This window comes from Mytilus californianus, unplaced genomic scaffold (genome assembly GCF_021869535.1).
Source record: "Mytilus californianus isolate M0D057914Y unplaced genomic scaffold, xbMytCali1.0.p SCAF_9, whole genome shotgun sequence".
Taxonomy (NCBI): Eukaryota; Metazoa; Mollusca; class Bivalvia; order Mytilida; family Mytilidae; genus Mytilus; species Mytilus californianus.
Window position 1 is genome coordinate 21,192,263 of NW_026262745.1, and position 20,807 is coordinate 21,213,069.

A 20,807-nucleotide genomic window follows, 5' to 3' on the forward strand; every position below is an offset into this window, starting at 1 on the left:
AAATAAAGTACTGCACCAAAGTAGGAAAGAATTTAAAACTTAGATGATACATATAGAGAAACAGCATACAAAAGAAGCATCAGAAATACATGAACAGGTTGACGAAAAACTTACTAATATGCAGAAAACATTCTAAGATAACACTGAGTAGGAATTACAATAAAGAGAAGAAAAAGAACAGCATTAGAATAAAACCAAAACGCTTTAGGTTAATAGCGTGAACTAGAATTGATGGTTTATCAGTTGGTACTTCAGGCATATATGGCAACGACCTAGTATCATCTGAAACTACAATACCTAGTTAGACAGTCTTGTTTTAACATCACAGAATTCCAACAAAAGAATAGTATAATCTACCCTTAGTTGAGGACATACATGTTAAAGCTAATAAAAATTGTCTTCTTTTGATGGTGATGCTGACTGGCCTTCATATTATGCGCAGTTTTTTTATCATATTGGACAACGATGCAAATTGTACGAACAAAAGAAATTACATAATTAGAAACTGGTAATTTGATTGTCTGTCGTTGTGATATATCATTAAAATTCTACAGTTCAAGACCAATAGAATAAACGAACTTTTAAGTATCTTGAAAAAAGACGAATGACCAGTTTGGAAGGAAAGCCTTATCACACAGGTTACGGCAACAACTGGAAGCAAAACCATGAGTTGAGGCACCTCTTGAAGAATAAGTAGATATTGTAAATGGTCCGAATTTGATAGTCACTAAAATTTTACAGTTCAAGACCAATAAATATAAAACAGAACTTCCAAGTATCATGTAAAAAGATGAATGACCGGTTTGGATGGAAAGACTTACCTCATATTTTAATGCGACAACTACAGGAAGCAAAACAACGAGTCGATGAAACTCTGGAAGAATTTGTAGATAGAGTGCAAGAATTAGCCACAGATGGATATCCCGGGTTGCCAGATTAATGTATTCAAATTTTAACTGTAGATGCTTCTCTAAATCTCTAAAAATAAATACAATGAAAAACAAGCGGCATCAGTAGCTATAGATAAAAATCCGAGTTCTTCGGTTTAAGCATCTCAGTATATGAAATGTGCGATTACAAATCATAAGTTGATAATGAAAAATAAAAGACCAACTGATGTAAAAAGGGTAAAATATGAGGAGCCATCAGAAGTTAAAGGCTCAAAGGCTGTAATTAGAGTTGTTTATAGACTGCAAACACAGTCCTCAGATCAAGAGTTATTCAAAATTGGAACAGGGACAATAAAGAAAAATGAAGAAGACATATAAAAAATGAAGTGGTCATTGTCACAGATGATAAATATCATAAACCGAAGAAAACGTAAGATCCAGATCTTCAGCAGCTTTTAGTAGAAATTCACCAGTCCCCAGTTAAAACAGGAAAAGATTAAAGAATAGTACCCTTTCTTTTATAGGACTGTGATGCACTTTTCGGCATCTTATCATAAAAGTAATATAGACACGAGTAGGTCATCATCGCCCAGGGGAAGAAACACTAATTCTCAGTTAAACTACAACGGGTAGAAAATGTAGGCTTATTTGCTGCTAGATATTTTTGTTTTAGCAGTTTTAACTAGTGGACATATGATTCCTGCGGTGGGGTAAAATAAGGGAATATGTCGTATTGGTAAAGTCACTGTGATAAGTTGGTTTTGTGGTATTAGTAGATAGATTTCGGTAGAAATCAGAAATTAAGATCAGCTGATAGCGGGAACCAAATAATTGTTTGAATAAGTAATCTGTCAACAACCATTGTGTCTCTAAGTCCTTCCTTTGGGGCGATGTATAAGCTTTGGACCTGATTGAATAAAACATGTGTTGGTCTGCCATGTTTCAGCAAAGGCAATACAGTAGAATTAGAAGACAGAAACAATACTATTACTTTAATGCTAGTCTTGGTTATACATAAATGTTATATATTTTCCTCAATCAATATTTGGTTGTAATTTATTTCAAGGAAGAGCATTTTTTTAAGTATTAATATTTGAATAGTCATTTTGTAAATTGATTCTCGTAATGTACTGTTTGGATTAATTTGTTCTTAAATACGATTTGTTTTTTGATAATAATTATATCAACATTCGTCTTATTTTTACCAAAAACTATGCGAAAAAATATTAAAATTATATTCAATTTCTAGTAGTCAAAACAGTCTTGAAAATAACTTACCGGATTTTAAATTAAACATATATTAATGTTAGTTTGCATGCAAGAGTTGCTATTGGAGAAGGATTTGTTTGTGCTCCAAATAATCAAGACAAAAAATTCTCAACAAATGTTGCCTGCTTGTTGGCAATTTTTCAATCATTTAACGAGACTTCATAGCTATTGATAACAGGAAGGATTGTTTTGATGACGAAAAGAACTCACAGCAAATGTACATTATTTTTTATGTCGTTACTTGGACTATATTATTTGAACTTTAATAATTAGACCCACCATTTCCTACTAAATATGTTTTCATTAACTTCAGCCGTGAAAATTAAATTGCGTCAATTATCCTTGTATAAAAATCTAAATCGTTTTGCTTTTGTTATACCGTGTAAAGTAAGATGAAAAGCATATCAATAAACAGAAGTTATTAATTGAATAAAACGTTTTATGGTTTGTACTTTTCTGGTTACGAAAGATTTCACTTAGTAAATAGACCAAATACATTTTAAAAAGAATGGATATAATTGTCATCGAAATCTATTAGTATATACATGTGTTGATAAAAATTATTCACATTTTTTAGCCTGATTTAAAAAAATATAAAGACATTTTATTATTGTTATATCATTTCCTTTCAAGCAAAACTTTAAAGCTAAAATTTAACCATGCAATTTTAGATGTGTAATTTCATATATTTAATTCCTTCATTGGCTCTGAATTTAAGTTTCTGTGAAATTATGGCAATTCCGTCTTCATTGTGTCTAGCACTCGTCATCCCTCGACCATCTGGGAATTTATATATAGCTTTTGTTAGTCGATGAATTTCTCTAATCGTTGGTTTTATCTAGGGTTATAGCACAGTACATGATATTCTTCGGAATGTATATTAAATATTCTGCAAATTAGCTGTTATTCTTCTCCAGGTGGAAACATTTGCTTATTATTTTTGAAAAGTACGGCAGGCGGATGGCTCTATGTGTTTTCGTGCAACAAATTACGAATCTTTTAACAAATGTCTTTATTTGAATCTATTTAATATGTTAATAACTTTGTTACCGATGAATAAATGGAGGAAAATTCCAAATTGATTATGTTCAATTCTTGAATTATGGTCCTTTGTCGATTGGTAAATGGTACTTTATTTCGTTTCTGTGCAATACGCCAATACGGTAGATAGTTGAATCTGTCATGTGACTTCCATCACCACGTGACTAAAATGTAGGCATCGTCACTTCCAACACATGTTGAGCTAACAGGTGAAACAGTTGTGATTTTATACTGCACGAAATATTTGGGAAATTAAAATCTAATAAGTTGGTCACCCTCCCTTCAGTCGTACGGGAATTAAGATTACGTACTTACGGAACATAAATTATTTTTAGACTACCCTGCAGAATGACGATTCTGAAATTTCTTGAAACTTTTAATAGAGCAGGGATACAGGCGCGCCTTCTATCTGGTTAATGACGTCATAAAGGCGTGCGAAATTGACGATCTTTTCCGTTGAAAGACATGATTCGAGAAATGGCCTATAACTTGATAACTGTGTTCAACCGATGCTTGTTATTTTTTAGGGAATTGAAATCTAGAGTGTAATTCCGGAACGAGGCATAAGAGCAAAAGGCCTGTAAAAATATGATTTGCCAACTTTCCGCACAAAACATAAACAGTTAGGTTTGGGATAATTTCTTTTCAGATCTGATGAATGTATCAACACAGGTTGTTCGGTTACTAGAGGAATACGTTGTTATGTAAATTTCTGACTGTCGAGTTTTTGGATAGCGCTGCATGGTAAAATTTACCTTTAAAAGAATCAAAATTTATTTGCAACTGTTTGTGAAACATACTATAAATACTGTGTCAGGAGTTTTATCTACATTTAAAATTTATTACGCAAAAGATACTGACCGTCGGACTGAAAATCAACACACATAATAATAAAGTATACAACCTTATAAAAACCTGATGAAAAAGTTCAAATATATCAACAGTACACAATAATATAACTTAACATAAATAATTCATAACCCATCGATTTATTCAGTATTTAAAGTTCTAAAGTTTTCTTTTAATGACAGTTTTACGAAATCAAAGCTTTTAACTAATGTATAAGCTGCATTATAAAGGATGTCAAATGGTATACGTGATTTTATCTTTTAATACTGATAGTTTGGCAAGTTTATAAAACAACTGGTAGTATAGTTAATGTACGTCAATCCAAGGTAAGTTTTTACATAAAATTATATTTATAATGTTATAGGAGTGACTTCTTTTCTGATATTTTCTCATCAAATTTTGACAAAGATTATCCGGTTGTATAGAAATTATATAACTTATTTCCCTTCCAATTATCCTCAAACAGATGATTTTTTTTTACTTTCTTTTAAATGTTTGTATGTATGTAAATGTGTATGTTTATTTTTGTTCATCCATTGTTTCTAAAAGATTGTATTTGTAGACAAGGTACTTTTCCTCGTGTATAAGAAATTGTTGATATATATTTTTAAGACCGCGTTTGTTTATAACTATCTTGGACTACCTAGGATCGCAAGGGTAAAACCGTAGGCTTAACATGATCTTCTATTTTCAAGTTAAAATCATTCTACTCTATAGACTACGCGTAATGTTCAAGTATAGATGATAAATGTTTCCCACAGTAAATAACAATCTCACAATAAATATTTGACTGTTGTTGACAAAATAATACAAACAACTGTTGATCATAACGAACTCCGTCTATTTAGAATGTATGATTGATACTAATATATACAAGATTTCTGTAAATTAAGGTAACAGTATTTAACCGATGTTCACATCTCGTAAATAGATTAAAAAGAGTAAAATAAATTTTAAGGTAACAAACAAAGCAGTGTGTCTTGCAAAAAAAGTGAAACCGGGTGCGTCGATAGGATAAGCATGTCCTGTTTTGCATGGATCACCCAACTGGTCATTTCACAATCCCGTCAAAATGTCTCAATCGAGAATAGGACAAATTCGATAATAGTATACCAATTCGAGATGGTGACCGTAAAACTTATGTTATGTTGATTTTCAGTCGTTCTTTCTCATAACTCTGTATGAGCAGGGTTTTTTTTTGTGCAAGGAGCAAACTCATGTTTATAACGTTCTTAATAAATTTATTCCATTGCTATCATATATTGAATCATTGTAAGTACTGATATTGGTTTGAACACAAGTGTTCCTGAATAATAATCGTCTTGTGGTGTTGATAATGAATGCCAAGAACAGAATACTATAGCCTCAATGATTTTTTGCTTTTTTTGTATCCAGTGGGATGATAATGAGAGTAATTGAAAAATACAGACTGAAATATTTTAAAACAGATTTGACCGGCGTATTTTCAAGAATTATTTAGTTTAAACGAGAGGCAAATGATTTAGTTTAGATTGCATAAATATGCCATGCCAGGCGAGCACTTGTGAATAAAGAAAGAGAAACAACTGTAAATTAGTTACCTGAATTCAATTAAAAAAAAATGACATATAAAATCTTCAAAAATATTTCTAAAATTAAAATTTAAGTAAAGTTACAGAAAATTTAATTGATTGACTTTCTTTATTTTACCTGTTCTTTTAAACTTATTAGATTCAGAACGAAAAGTAATGACGTTGATATCAAAGTAAACACTGAAGAAGCTGACAATAAAACCATGTTTGATTACCCTTCTTGGTTTCATTTATTTGCATAAAGGAAATAAAGTAGAAATAAAAGGGAGGAAACAGTTCTAATACTGAAGAGGAAGTAAAGTTTGCTTGTCATTAAAGGTATATATATAACTTCTGTCGAGCATGGATTATATTCTTGTATGAAAAACTAATCCAAAATACAAAATAATGAAGAGTTTAAAATAGGCTGTAAAAAGTTCTTTTCATCCGATGTTTTCGTTTAATTTGTTATTTTATCTTTATTTTGGTAATTTTGGTAATAACGTTTTGAGAGCCCTTTAATATGCTTTCTTTGCTCACAAAATACATTAATGGCAACGTAAGCAGTTTGTTGACATCTTATGTCATAGATAAAGACTTCAATAATAACCAAGAGGGACATATGCTGGCAGACAAAATTAGATGAGATGATGTTTTACGTAACTGTTTTACTTGAATTATTCTTTCAGCATAATTTTTAATTGAAAGTCACATTAAACCCAATACCATTGAAATTTCTTACATTTGAAATAAACACTTCTGTGTTGCTAAGTTTTGAATTTCGGTAGAGAATACACTGTTAATATATTAATAGAAAATGATACGTTAATTCTGATAAATTACAAAGAAACGCTTTTTCAAAACTCATATTTATTTTATTTAAGTTTTTGTATGTTAAAATATATTTAAAAATTATAACATATTAGGTTGAATAAATGAACATTTATTGTCAATACGTTGATTATCATATGTTTCAGGGTTGCCTTTGATAATATTAATTGACGTTTCTTATTGTTTGTGAGGTAGAACTTTCACAGCATGCAGATTGTTCGTATGTTCATGTATACTTAGACCCGAGAACATAGTAACTAAGTACAGTATTTCTTTAAAACAAAAATGCAAATTAAAAAAATCTTGAGAACAGTGTACTCTAACTTTTAATATAAACAATTTTATGCAACGAAAGTCTATAATTCAGTTTGACAGCTTTAGACGTACTTATTGTTTACCTTTTTCATCTGGACTAAATCACTACAGTAAAGTCAATGATCCATTTTTTTTACATGTTAATTCATCCCTTACTTACTATTTTATGCATAATATATGAAAAAAAAAATAATTAAGGAAGGTGTATAAAACAATTGCAAGTTATACACTTTCAGCACTGGGGCGTATATTATGTACACAACAAAATATCAAAAAACGATAAATGTGTCCCAGACCATAAAGGGAAAATACATGTAGTACTATTACATTTTCCCAGCATTAGATTGGTCTTTTGTGTACCCAAGGCAGGTGAAGAAAGTCAACTTAGGAGCGCTGTGATTGGATGTAAGGGTACAATATATTTTTTTATTTATCAATGAATAACTGCATTGTGTATATTTACAATATAAATTTTGAAACCCATTGAAATACTTTCCAGAGAATTATTCGAAAAGACTTCTAAAATTTCATAAATTTGGTGTAAAATGACGGTGGGTAAGGACAACATAAACAAGCTCCGTTGGAAGTTGGTCATGATACTATTTGGCTTCAATTTTTAAAACAGAATAATAAACTACCAACACCACACATAACTGTTTTGTCCAGGTTTTTATTATAAAAGTGGTAAATTCAGAAAATATTAGTATTGTCGCCTATGGCAGAATAAATAGTACCGTTTTCCCTATAAGTTTGCATATATTCAAGATTTAGATTTTCCGAAAATGACTGTATGTTGATATTCATAATTTGCTAATGGAATAATGCATGATTTGTATAATTTAATGGTTTGTCCGGCTTACTTCTCCTACAGTTTTCAAGCCAGAACTTTTATATTATATAGATTCCTTGGAATTATATATGTTGGGTACATGGATTCTCTGGTGTACTCCTTTTCAAAGCTACATCGTTTATTGTGCCGATTGTTCGAACGTATATAAAGAGTTGTATTTTTTCGAGATTTGTTTTCCGTAAATTTTTGACAAATTGTAAAATAATGTATGCTGTGTAAATGATTTGTCTAGCTTCTACTAACTCCTCTTATAGTTTTAAACCCAAAATTTTAATATCAATTCTAAGAAATAACATATGCGGGGTTAATGATTTTGACCTAAGTTTGATTGGAAAAAATATTCTCATATATAACATTTTCATTTTTTTTGAGGGGCCTCGATCGCCCAGTGATCTAAGTAGTTATTACTGTAATCACTAGCCAGTCAACACTGAGGTTGTGAGTTCGAACCCCGTTCGTGCGGGTGCACTCGACTCTAATCTTAATTGATTAGGATTGTTATTTTTCCTATCGAAGGTCGGTGGTTTTCTCCGGGCACTCCGGCTTCCTCCACCAATACAAACTGGCCGCCACGAAATAGCCCAAAAGCGGTGCTAAAAAGTGGCGTTAAAACACCAAAAATCAAATCAAAATCAAATATTTTTTTAATTGTTTTGATTGATCAAAAGGCGATGACCAAGGTTTCATATGAATAATTCAAACATCCTTTCCGAATACGACAAAAGTATGTGGTCACGTTGAACGTTAGGGGTCTTATTTTATCTGATGGGTGACAATAAGAGCTGTTCGTTTTATCTAACATGCAATGTTATTTTAAATATTCAAATAATACACTAATGGATAATGGAATGAAATTGAACTTGAAATTTTCATTTAAGCTAATCTGTATGAAATACAAGAAATGCATAAATCATGTTCAGTCTATTATATTATCTTCAGAAATTTCAAATGTAGTATCTCCACTCCTAGTCCGACATTTTACTGGCGATCAATAATATGTGTTCAGTCTGTGTACGATAATTTGTGTATTGGTAAAAAACAGTTATCTTAATTTTAGGAATGTTACAACGCATATAGAAAATTTCTGTATCAAAATTGTTTCTGGAATATCAAACTGAAATAGGTGAGCTGGCGACCAATACATCCGAAAGGAAGCGTAGTACTATCATAGCATTTGCTAGCTTAAAATCAAAGGGACTTCAAAGGTCAACTTTAACATATGTAATTCTATATGCACGTGTACAACTACCGCATTTAAATAGGAAAATAACGGGGAAATGCATTTTTTTCACCATTTCAATTATGCCATCGATTTTGACTTTTGTGTCATTTATTTCGATGCGAAAAAAAAATCAAGGTAGATAGATACTTTTTGCAATATTACCACAACAAAAGTATAAGGTATCCAATTTTACTGTTGACTCTTTTAATAAAGCTCGATATAGAAATTAAAGAGAATACTCTATGATATTTGCATTTGCTTCTGTCCATTTATCTACTTGCTGGAATCGTTCAAATAAAAATTATGATTTGATATGACAAATTTTGGAAACATCATTTGCCCATCGATTTAAACGATATTTCAAAAGTGCCAATTTCAAAACATAACGGACTTTTATTATAATTTTTTTTATGTATTGTAAAAGATGTAAAATAGGCAGTTATGCATCTTTAATGATAGAAATTTTAAATGATAATAACACTTTATAAATAAATTTCATCAATCCGAGTCGCTTTTCATGATCAGGAACGTTCGAGCCTAATGACAACCAGAGATGTATGAAAACCGTACACACATTACGAGCTTTAATACCAAATTGACGGGAAAAGAATAGCCTAATTCATCTAAGGTCAACTTTGCCTGCGTGATTCAGAAAACTAGTTTATTAATTATTCTTTGTTTATCATAGGAAGTTTTAAATAGCTGTTAAAAAAACATGTCAATGATTCCGTAATGACTACAGAGATGAAGATTTGAGAGTTTAGAGACGTAAAAATCAATTGAAATCTTATAGATCGACTAACGGTACTGCAATAATAAGTTACTGTAACAATACGAAAATGCAAGTTAAGGTTATATACACCTAAGTAACTATACTATATTTTACAATGATGAATGATAAGGACTTTTGACCAATGAACATACGAATATTGTATTGTACTTGGTAAACATTTTAAAAAGTTATTTAGTGTATCTTATTCGATATTGAATTATTATAAACCATGAAAAAAAGGGAGAAGATAGTAAGTTTGCATCTTCGGTATTTGTTGTATCGCACAATTTTGACGACACTGAGACTTCCTTTGTGATTTTTCCTATCCCAATTTGAATATAATTATTTATTTATTTCATATTATAGCTAAAACAAGATTCAGTGGCATTAATGCTGAAAAAAGTGAAGTTTGTAGTATATTTTACTTCAAAACATTTCGCATCAATTAATGAAATAAAAAAAAAATTCTTTTGAATTTATAAGTATATATAGTCATTCTTAAACAATACTATTTATCATATTCATATCAAAAAGTTATAACACAGAATTGAACTTAAACAATGAAATATAACTAAACTTTAAAAGAGAGGCGAAAGATACCAAAGGGACATTCAAACTCATAAGTCGAAAGTAAACTGACAAAGCCATGGCTACAAAAGAAAAAAGACAAACAGACAAACACCAGTACACAAAACACAACATAGAAAACTAAAGACTCATCAACACGAACCCCATAAAAATACTGGGGTAATCTCAGGTGTTACGGAATGGTAAGCAGATACTGCTCCACATTTGGCACCCTTCGTGTTGATCATTTTAGTACAAACCCGGTGATAAGTCTAATTCGACAGGTCACATTCGGGGGAAAGGGGACAGGATTGTAGTTACTATAAATGGAACATATCCGTTTGTCATCTTTGAAACAGATATTCTATAACGGTCACCACATCGTGATGGTGTATGTAAAATTTACGAAGGGATGAATGCAACTTCACCACTTTGAACTCTTGGTTTAACAGCTTCCTTGTGAGCAGCAAACCTCTAATAAGGAAATCATGATCGGAAATACAAGCCCTAGAATATCGTATCAAAAGGGAGATATATGCTCAGTATGCAGGCGCTGCAGGAATGTTGCTACATAGAAATGGAAAGTTTATAATTGGGAAGCTAAAATCTTCTCTTTTGTCTTAAGTTTTGTTTTCAACCGACACTCATTGTCAATTTTTAGATGTAAGTCAAGATATGAGACAGACTTAACTGTATCTGTTGTATCCTATATCTCAAGTTCGATGGAATAGATGCGTTCAACATAGTCACCAAATTTTGAATTATTTAGTGAGAGAACATCATCTATATAGCAGCAGGTGGAGTTAAAAGATACTGCAAACTTCTAATCTTTCTTCTTAAGAATTTCCTGTGTGAATTCATCCGCATATGAATAAAGGTACAAGTCGACAAGAAGAGGAGCACAGTTGGTTTCCATGGGATTGTCAATTTTTTGTTGAAAAACACGTCCTCCAAACGTAACAAATATGTTGTCGATAAAAAAATCAAGCATCTTGATAATGTCAGTTTCAGAGTGTTTTTTTTTTTTACAAAGCAAGATTTATCCCTCCCTAAGACAAGATATTTGTATCTACGTTAGCCATTCTTTTTTATGAAACAAAGCAGGACCAATTCTTTCCAAAAGGTGATAAAGCCATTTAAAATGAACTTTGAACTGTTCTTTCTTTTTATTGCATTGTTGATATATATTGAACTTAGAAATGAATACGTAAAATTCTATAAACATAAACAAGTGTTAATCTTTCTTTTCTATGATACCGTGTCTCCAAAATCTATACTGTATTACACTGTATGATAACTTTTACTCGATTGAGAACTCACAAAATGTGACTTTTCCATGAATTATTGTTGCATTGTGTGACTAGACAAAAGAGAAAGAACTTCTTGTCCCTGGTTTTGATTAGTCTCGTGTTGGTCAATCTGTTGTTGTTTTGACAATGTTTGATCAGTTTTTTGGTTGGTATTGATGTTGTCAGTTTGTCTCCAACTACTGGTGTTTGATTGCCTCCTCTTAGGACAAAAGTTTGCATACTTTTGTTTCAGAAATCAAAATATTATCAAGAAAAAGCAGCGCTTTTTAGAACTAAATATAATATTTCGTATCGTAGAAGTAAACGTCCGACTTAACAAAAAGGTAATATTATGACAAGGAGCAATTCAAACCCTTAAATACACAATGGCAGAAGGACAAAAAAGACTAACAGAAAAACAGCATTCCACAAAAGACTACATAGACAATTAAAGATTCCCAACAACCAGAGATAATCTCATGTGCCCAAGAGGATAAGCAATAACCGTTTTATGGTATAATAGCAAATTTAAATTACTTAAACCTAATTTTGTCACTAATAACGTCAATAATTGCATTAATACAATATCGTTGAATAGTGTACGCTAACTGTTCGTTACATTCTGTGGGGAATATTATGTTGCTATACAATTATACCACTTCTTATTTATATTTATTAGTTAGCTCTAATTTATAAGTTCACATGTTCTATTGTTGAAAGCTGTTTATTAGTCAACATGTGCTATTGTTGAAAGCTACAATGTATTCTTCCACGTGTTCATTGTTGCAAACTGTTTTGTAAGATCCACCAGTGCTGTTTTTGAAGGTCTTCCTGTGTTATTGTTAAAAGCGTTGCATTAGTCCACGTATCTCTTTTTGAAGGATGTGTATTAGTCAACCTGTTTATTGTTGAAAGCTGTGTATTATTCAACCTGTCTAGTGTTGAAAGCTGTGTATTAGTCCACCTGTCTATTGTTGAAAGCTGTGTATATGTCCACATATTCATTGTTGAAAGCTGTGTAGAAATCCACGTGTCTATTGTTCAAAGCTGTGTATTTGTCCATCTGTTTATTGATTAAAGCTGTGTATTAGTCCATGTGTCTATTGTTGAAAGCTGTGTATAAGTCCACAAATTCATTGTTGAAAGCTGTGTATAAGTTCACAAATTCATTGTTGAAAGCTGTTTAGATGTTCACGTGTTTATTGTTAAAAACTCTGTATTAGTCAACCTCTCTATTGTTGGAATCTATGTATTTGTCCCCCTGCCTATATATGAAGGCTGTGTATTAGTCAACCTGTCTATTGTTGAAGGCTGTGTACTTTCCACCTGTTTATTGTTGAAAGATGTGTACAAGTTCACATGTCTATATTTGAAGGCTGTGTATTAGTCAATCTATCTATTGTTAAAAGCAGTATATTTGTTCACCTGTTTATTGTTGAAGGCTGTTTTTAAGTTCACCTTTGCTATTGTTGAGAGCTGTGTATATGTCCACATATTCATTGTTAAAAGATGTTTAGAAGTCCAGGTGTCTATTGTTGAAAACTGTGTATTTGTCAACCTCTCTATTGTTGGAATCTATGTATTTGTCCCCTGTCTATATTTAAAGGCTGTGTATTAGTCAACCTGTATTGTTGAAAGCAGTGTACTTTCCACCTTTTTATTGTTGAAAGATGTGTACAAGTCCACATGTCTATATTTAAAGTCTGTTTATTAGTCAACATGTCTATTGTTGAAAGACGTTTATTTATTTTACCTGTTTATTGTTGAAGGCTGTTTTGAGTTCACCTTTGCTATTGTTGACATCTGTTTATAAATCCACCTGTCTATTGTTGGAATCTGTGTACATGTCAACCTGTTTATTGTTGAAAACTGTGTATTAGTATACCTGTCTATTGTTGAAAGTTGTGCATTTGTCCAGCTGTCTATAGCTGAAGACTGTGTATTAGTCAACCTGTCTATAGTAAAAAAATATGTATTTAAGTCACCTTTGCTATTGTTAAAGGCTATGTTTAAGTTAACCTTTCTATTGTTGAAAGCTGTTTTTTTGTTCACCAGTCTAACAGACTAATGTTAAAAGATGTGTATAGGTAGATATGTCTATTGTTGAAAGCTGTGTATCATAACTATTGTTGAAGGCTGATAATTAGCCTCCTATGCTATTGTTGAAAGCTGTGTATTAGTCCAACCGTATTGTTGAAAGCTGTTTATTAGTTCACCTGTTTGTTGTTGAAAACTAATTTTACGACACTGAGATGTCTTTTGGTTTATGTAGTCTTTGTGTTCTTTCTCATTGACTTGTACTTTAAATCGCCTTTTACATATATTTATTTTATTACTATAAAAATCCATCACGTAATTTATGACATGTTTAAAGTATAGAGTCGTTTATTTCTTCAAAGTTTTTAATTCTAATTCCGTAAATAATATATGAAAAATTAAAACAAATTAGCATCCTTTTTTAAGTTTGTTAAATGTTACTTATATTTTGTATTTATGCTGTACTAAATACTTAAAGATGAATTCGTATTTATAACAGTATTATCATACTTAATGTCTATAGATTTTCTTTGTGAAATGTCAACTACATCAAATGTGTTTATCAATTTTAAGTTTTGTATATAATTGTATAAAAATCTAAGTATCATTGTCAAAAAATGTCCTTAATCATTGAGACTGAATGATTGATAATCTCAATTTTAACAATTAATTAATATAGGGGAGTCGTTTAGATATATTCTCACGCTTCGGTAACCAAGAATGAACATCCTTATCAACATTATGTTTGCATGTGTGAAAACATACCATATAGAAACGAGATTATATGCTCTTTTCATTGCATCATTTAAATAACTATATTGAAGTTGTATAACTTTTATGTCCTTTTTTAGCCTACAACTGATTATATAATCCGGTTAAATTTCAATGTGAAAGTTTAAGTTGTCTAAAACAGAGTCCATATCCTGATTTCGATAACCTTAAACGAAACAGCAATATGTGTGCATGGTTTTCTAATGTATAGTTCCAGATTGAAATTTCGGTTTAAGGAAGGTTTTTTCTTACTTAATCTCCATTATTTTTATTCTTAAAAATGCTGAGTTAACCCACGAGCTACAGTAGCAGGGACAAATAACAACGCATCCCAAATTAACGCGTTGTAATCCCGAAGATACTAATACTTGGTATCCAAATTTCGAAGAAAATAAAACTGACGTCATCAAATAGGTTGCGTGATTTTGAAAGCAGTTGAAAATATAAACTGACATGTTGTTTATCAAAGAATTGAGGTACTGTGAAGCATAGAGAAAAAAGGAAAATTGAGACTGGTTACTTTTCTATCATGAATAAGTTTATCCTGCAATCAGCCAACTATTCTATAAATAACAGGTAAACAAAAAATGTATACATATAATTGTGTGCTTTATTCATATTTGTTCAATTTGTACTTGTTCAAATAGGTCATCTAGATCAAACGGTTATGTTTTCGTTTTCGAAACAGTTCAATTTGGTGTCCTCACAAAAAACACGTATTCATTTAGTTCGGTGTTAAATTCGTTCACTCGCTGTATTGTGGTTCTTGGCTAAACTTATAGTGTATTGTTTGTCTTTTTTGTTGCATTTTTTCTGTCGTGGTCGCAATCGTCGACTTATGTTGTATGATTGCCCCTTGCAATCTGCTTCTCTTGTTTACCACCGATTGCACTGAAGCGAGAACATCTCAACTTGAGTACGGTTACTATAATAACAGTATATATAACGTCTAAATATGTGACAAAAGCTTGTAGTACACCTCATCTTCTGGATATACTTTGATCGTTTAAACGGGGTCTTTCTTATTAAATAAATAGTGTTAGAATATAATTTTGACAGTTGGTTCTAATTTATGAGACTAGAACAGCAATGGAATTATCATGTGTTATGAAACCCCAAATAAAAATAAGACTTCAATAGTCAAATGTCTCTCATGTGACATGTAACATGTAACATTTTGAAATCCACAAAAAAAAAACATTAGCAGCATGATGATCTCAAGTGGTTGCGTCTATTCAAATATAATTTTGTATAGTTTTGATAGCATATAAACCAGTTGTGTCCAACCTAATTATTCTAATGTAGGGACCTCAGCACATTGCTGGCTTACTTTCTTCTAAGCCTCTAATCTTATTGTTTGATCTTTCACTTAGACGGCATTTAAAAAGTTCAGTATTTAATTTTGTCATGATGACATAATGGTTACAAAAAATGGGACAGAAAACAGCGTATTAGTTTTGATATTTTCCTTTGTACAAATTTAAATGGATTTTATACAAAACTTTTATTAATTAGTATGACAGTTACTTTCAGTTGCCTTGTTTATTTTTTGTATGTTTACAGGCTTCGTGTGTAGCTGTCAAAGTTTCCATGTTAATGAATACATTTAAAGGTACGTTGAGATATATGTCAGTGCTATGCATTGTACCATTAAATATATGTGATAAGTGGACTTTCGTTTCATAATCCATAAGCTGAACTACTGGTTTATAAAAGCATTAGGAACTTCTTTTTCGTTATATCATACTCCCGGGCGACTTGGTTTGTTGTAATTAATGATTGAAATATAAATGTATAGTAAAGGCATATTTGTATACGTCTTACGTTTAAAATTATATTTCTAATTGGAAACTTATTGTCAGTAGAATTTGGTTGTTTTTAAACCATTTGGATCAAATGTGTACAACAGCTACCTAAAAGGTAAGACATTTTGCTGTATTTAAATTTCTCAGTTACAATTTCTCAAAGAAGCTGTCGATAATGAAAGTACCTTGCCACTGGTGAAGAATCTTGATTTTCTTAATATATTTTCGCTTATATCTTTGATTATTTCATCATATCTAATCTTCTCAAAATTTATGACATTGTTTCATAATTTACTAACATTTGCTGTTTCTACTCGATCTAAGCACGTGGTATTTATGGCTAAAAACAAAGACTGGTGGGCACGGAGTCATAATAATGTGTCTGGATACAGTAACATATTTTCCGGTGGACTTTCAATTTTGAGCGGGCACGTTAAAAATCAAACTCAGCGAGTCGGTTTAGAACAAAGCAGGGTTTATAGTCTGCTCATATAACATTAACATGTTGTCGTTCAAAATATTCCTTTAATTTGCCAACGGACATTAACCAGCCATCCATTATCATCTATAATTACAATTCTAATAAGTTCTTATTCATACTTTTGCATTTGATTTGTAAGTAAATCATTTTCACGATTCAGTAGTTGATTTTTTATTCGTAAGAATAAAAAGAAGAAAAACATATAAAACATCATTGTAGGAAATATTGATAGTCAAATCTAGTTGCAATTAAAAATTATATGAAAGAAAAATAATTATGGAAATATTAATATGCATACGTAGCTTTAAATATTTGACTGCTTTTTATAATGTGTACATGTGAATTTACTTTCTTTTCGGAATCTCGTATTCCCATTGCTCATTATATTGGAATATTGATAAACACTATATAAGTAAATACTAGTTAAATTCAAAAGTTTTCATACACACATCTACTGATGATGCATGTATGTTGATTTGTAAAGAATGCAATGAACGTTTCATAGGAGGAGAATGATTTTTCAAATTATTTAAGTGTGTAAATTTAAAAATGATTATATAAATCTACTCGTGTTGCATTTATGTTGATTTGTAAAGAATGCAATGAATTTTCATAGGAATATATTTATTTTTTAAATTATATTTTTATATTCAGTACTGGTAATTGATAAACAACAACGTATTTGAGATTTTATCATGTTTGTGATTGCATTGATCATATCTACCATCAGTGTTATAGCATCTGACAATAATACAAGGTAAGATTTTCCCCGTTGATCGGAAAGTCCATGTATCTATCTTACTTTGAATATACTTATTGTTACATCAAGAAAAATGAAAACGGACAGGAAATGTACTATGCTAAACCCAAAGAGTATCTAATTGGTCCTGTTGATATTGGCTGCTACTATGTTTGCCAGAAGTTTGTTAATACATGTAACAACCATAATTGTTTTGACAATATTTGTTCAGTTTTTTGGTTGGTATTGATGTTGTCAGTTTGTCTCCAACTACTGGTGTTCGATTGCCTCCTCTTAAGACAAAAGTTTACATACTTTGGTTTCAAAAATCAAAATATTATCAAGAAAAAGTAGTGCTTTTTAGAACTAAATATAATATTTCGTATCGTAGAAGTAAACGTCCGACTTAACAAAAAGGTAATATTATGACAAAGAGCAATTCAGACCCTTAAATACACAATGGCAGAAGGACAAAAAAGACTAACAGAAAAACAGCATTCCACAAAACACTACATAGACAGCTAAAGATTCCCAACAACCAGAGATAATCTCATGTGCCCCAGAAGGATAAGCAATAAGCGTTTTATGGTATAATAGCAAATTTAAATTACTTAAACCTAATTTTGTCACTAATAGCGTCAATAATTGCATTAATACAATATCGTTGAATAGTGTACGCTAACTGTTCGTTACATTCTGTTGGGAATATTATGTTGCTATACAATTATACCACTTCTTATTTATATTTATTAGTTACCTCTAATTTATAAGTTCATATGTTCTATTGTTGAAAGCTGTTTATTAGTCAACATGTGCTATTGTTGAAAGCTACAATGTATTCTTCCACGTGTTCATTGTTGCAAACTGTTTTGTAAGATCCACCAGTGCTGTTTTTGAAGGTCTTCCTGTGTTATTGTTAAAAGCGTTGCATTAGTCCACGTATCTCTTTTTGAAGGATGTGTATTAGTCAACCTGTTTATTGTTGAAAGCTGTGTATTAGTCCACCTGTCTATTGTTGAAAGCTGTGTATATGTCCACATATTCATTGTTGAAAGCTGTGAAGAAATCCACGTGTCTATTGTTCAAAGCTGTTAATTTGTCCATCTGACACCTGGACTTTTAAACATTGATTAAAGCTGTGTATTAGTACATGTGTCTATTGTTGAAAGCTGTGTATAAGTCCACAAATTCATTGTTGAAAGCTGTTTAGATGTTCACGTGTTTATTGTTAAAAACTCTGTATTAGTCAACCTCTCTATTGTTGGAATCTATGTATTTGTCCCCCTGCCTATATATGAAGGCTGTGTATTAGTCAACCTGTCTATTGTTGAAAGCTGTGTACTTTCCACCTGTTTATTGTTGAAAGATGTGTACAAGTTCACATGTCTATATTTGAAGGCTGTGTATTAGTCAATCTGTCTATTGTTAAAAGCAGTATGTTTGTTCACCTGTTTATTGCTGAAGGCTGTTTTTAAGTTCACATTTGCTATTGTTGAGAGCTGTGTTTATGTCCACATATTCATTGTTAAAAGATGTTGAGAAGTCCAGGTGTCTATTGTTGAAAACTGTGTATTTGTCAACCTCTCTATTGTTGGAATCTATGTATTTGTTCCCTGTCTATATTTAAAGGCTGTGTATTAGTCAACCTGTATTGTTAAAAGCTGTGTACTTTCCACCTTTTTATTGTTGAAAGATGTGTACAAGTCCACATGTCTATATTTAAAGTCTGTCTATTAGTCAACCTGTCTATTGTTGAAAGCTGTATATTTATTTTACCTGTTTATTGTTGAAGGCTTTTTTTAAGTTCACCTTTGCTATTGTTGACATCTGTTTATAAGTCCACCTGTCTATTGTTGGAATCTGTGTACATGTCAACCTGTTTATTGTTGAAAACTGTGTATTAGTATACCTGTCTATTGTAAAAAATTATGTATTTAAGTCACCTTTGCTATTGTTGAAGGCTATGTTTAAGTTAACCTTTCTATTGTTGAAAGCGGTATATTTGTTCACCAGTCTCACAGACTTATGTTAAAAGATGTGTATAAGTACATCTGTCTTTTTTTGAAAGCTGTGTATTTGTTCACCTGGTTTTTTTTTTGTTGGAATCTGTGTATTTGTCCACCAGTCTATTGTTGAAAACTGTGTATTAGTCAATCTGTATTTTGTTAGAAGCTGTGTATATGTCCACATATTCATTGTTGAAAGCTGTTTAAAAGTCCACATGTCTATTGTTATAAACTGTGTATTAGTCAACCACCTGTCTATTGTTGAAATCTATGTAATTAAGTCACCTTTGCTATTGTTGAAGACTGTGTTTGAGTTCACCTTTCTATTGTCACCTTTCTATTGTTGAAAGCTGTGTATTTGTTCACCAGTCTAACAGACTAATGTTAAAAGATGTGTATAAGTAGATCTGTCTATTGTTGAAAGCTGTGTATCATAACTATTGTTGAAGGCTGATAATTAGCCTCCTATGCTATTGTTGAAAGCTGTGTATTAGTCCAACTGTATTGTTGAAAGCTGTTTATTAGTTCACCTGTTTGTTGTTGAAAACTAATTTTACGACACTGAGATGTCTTTTGGTTTATGTAGTCTTTGTGTTCTTTCTCATTTACTTGTACTTTAAATCGACTTTAACATATATTTATTTTATTATTATAGATATCCATCACGTAATTTATGACATGTTTAAAGTATAGAGTCGTTTATTTCTTCAAAGTTTTTAATTCTAATTCCGTAAATAATATATGAAAAATTAAAACAAATAAACATCCTTTTTTAAGTTTGTTAAATGTTACTTATATTTTGTATTTATGCTGTACTAAATACTTTAAGATGAATTCGTATTTATAACAGTATTATCATACTTAATGTCTATAGATTTTCTTTTTGAAATGTCAATACATCATATGTGTTTATTAATTTTAAGTTTTGTATATAATTGTATAAAAATTTAAGTATCATTGTCAAAAAATGTCCTTAATCATTGAGACTGAATGATTGATAATCTCAATTTTAACAATTAATTAATATAGGGGAGTCGTTTAGATATATTCCCACGCTTCAATAACCAAGAATAAACATCCTTATCAACAGTATGTCTACATGTATGAAAACATACCATATAGAAACGAGATTATATGCTCTTTTCATTGCATCATTTAAATAACTATATTGAAGTTGTATAACTTTTATGTCCTTTTTTAGCCTACACCTGATGATATAATCGGGTTAAATTTTAATGTGAAAGTTTAAGTTGTCTAAAACAGAGTAGATATCCTGATTTCGATAACCTAAAACGAAACAGCAATACGTGTTTTGTATTGTTCAAGAGTGAAATTGCGGTTTCCTTAGTTTTTTCTTACTTAATCTCCATTATTTTTCTTCTGAAAAATGTTGAGTTAACCCGCGAGTTACAGTAGCAGGGACAAATAACAACGCATCTCAAATTAACGCGTTGTAATCCCAAAGATATTAGTACTTGGTATCCAAATTTCGAAGTAATAAACTGACGTCATCAAATAGGTTG

At 31.1% G+C, this 20,807-nt stretch overlaps 1 protein-coding gene across 11 annotated transcripts in view; it reads left to right on the forward strand.

Annotated features, from left to right (window-relative positions):
* Positions 1–4,227: 4,227 nt before the first annotated feature.
* Positions 4,228–20,807, forward strand: part of LOC127714225 (glycine receptor subunit alpha-3-like) — a 42,530-nt gene continuing 25,950 nt past the window's right edge. For 3 of the 11 annotated variants that reach the window (XM_052220248.1, XM_052220249.1, XM_052220251.1), the window contains exons 1-3: positions 4,229–4,375; positions 15,817–15,865; positions 17,194–17,296. Coding sequence is in view for 3 of the 11 variants with exons in the window: in XM_052220253.1 (XP_052076213.1) it covers positions 17,235–17,296 (62 nt within the window). In the remaining 8 variants the exon portion in view is untranslated. Of the gene's footprint in view, positions 4,376–15,816; positions 15,866–15,937; positions 16,174–17,193; positions 17,297–20,807 lie in introns of those variants that run through there. The other 8 variants (XM_052220253.1, XM_052220262.1, XM_052220260.1 and 5 more) reach the window with 6 other exon arrangements.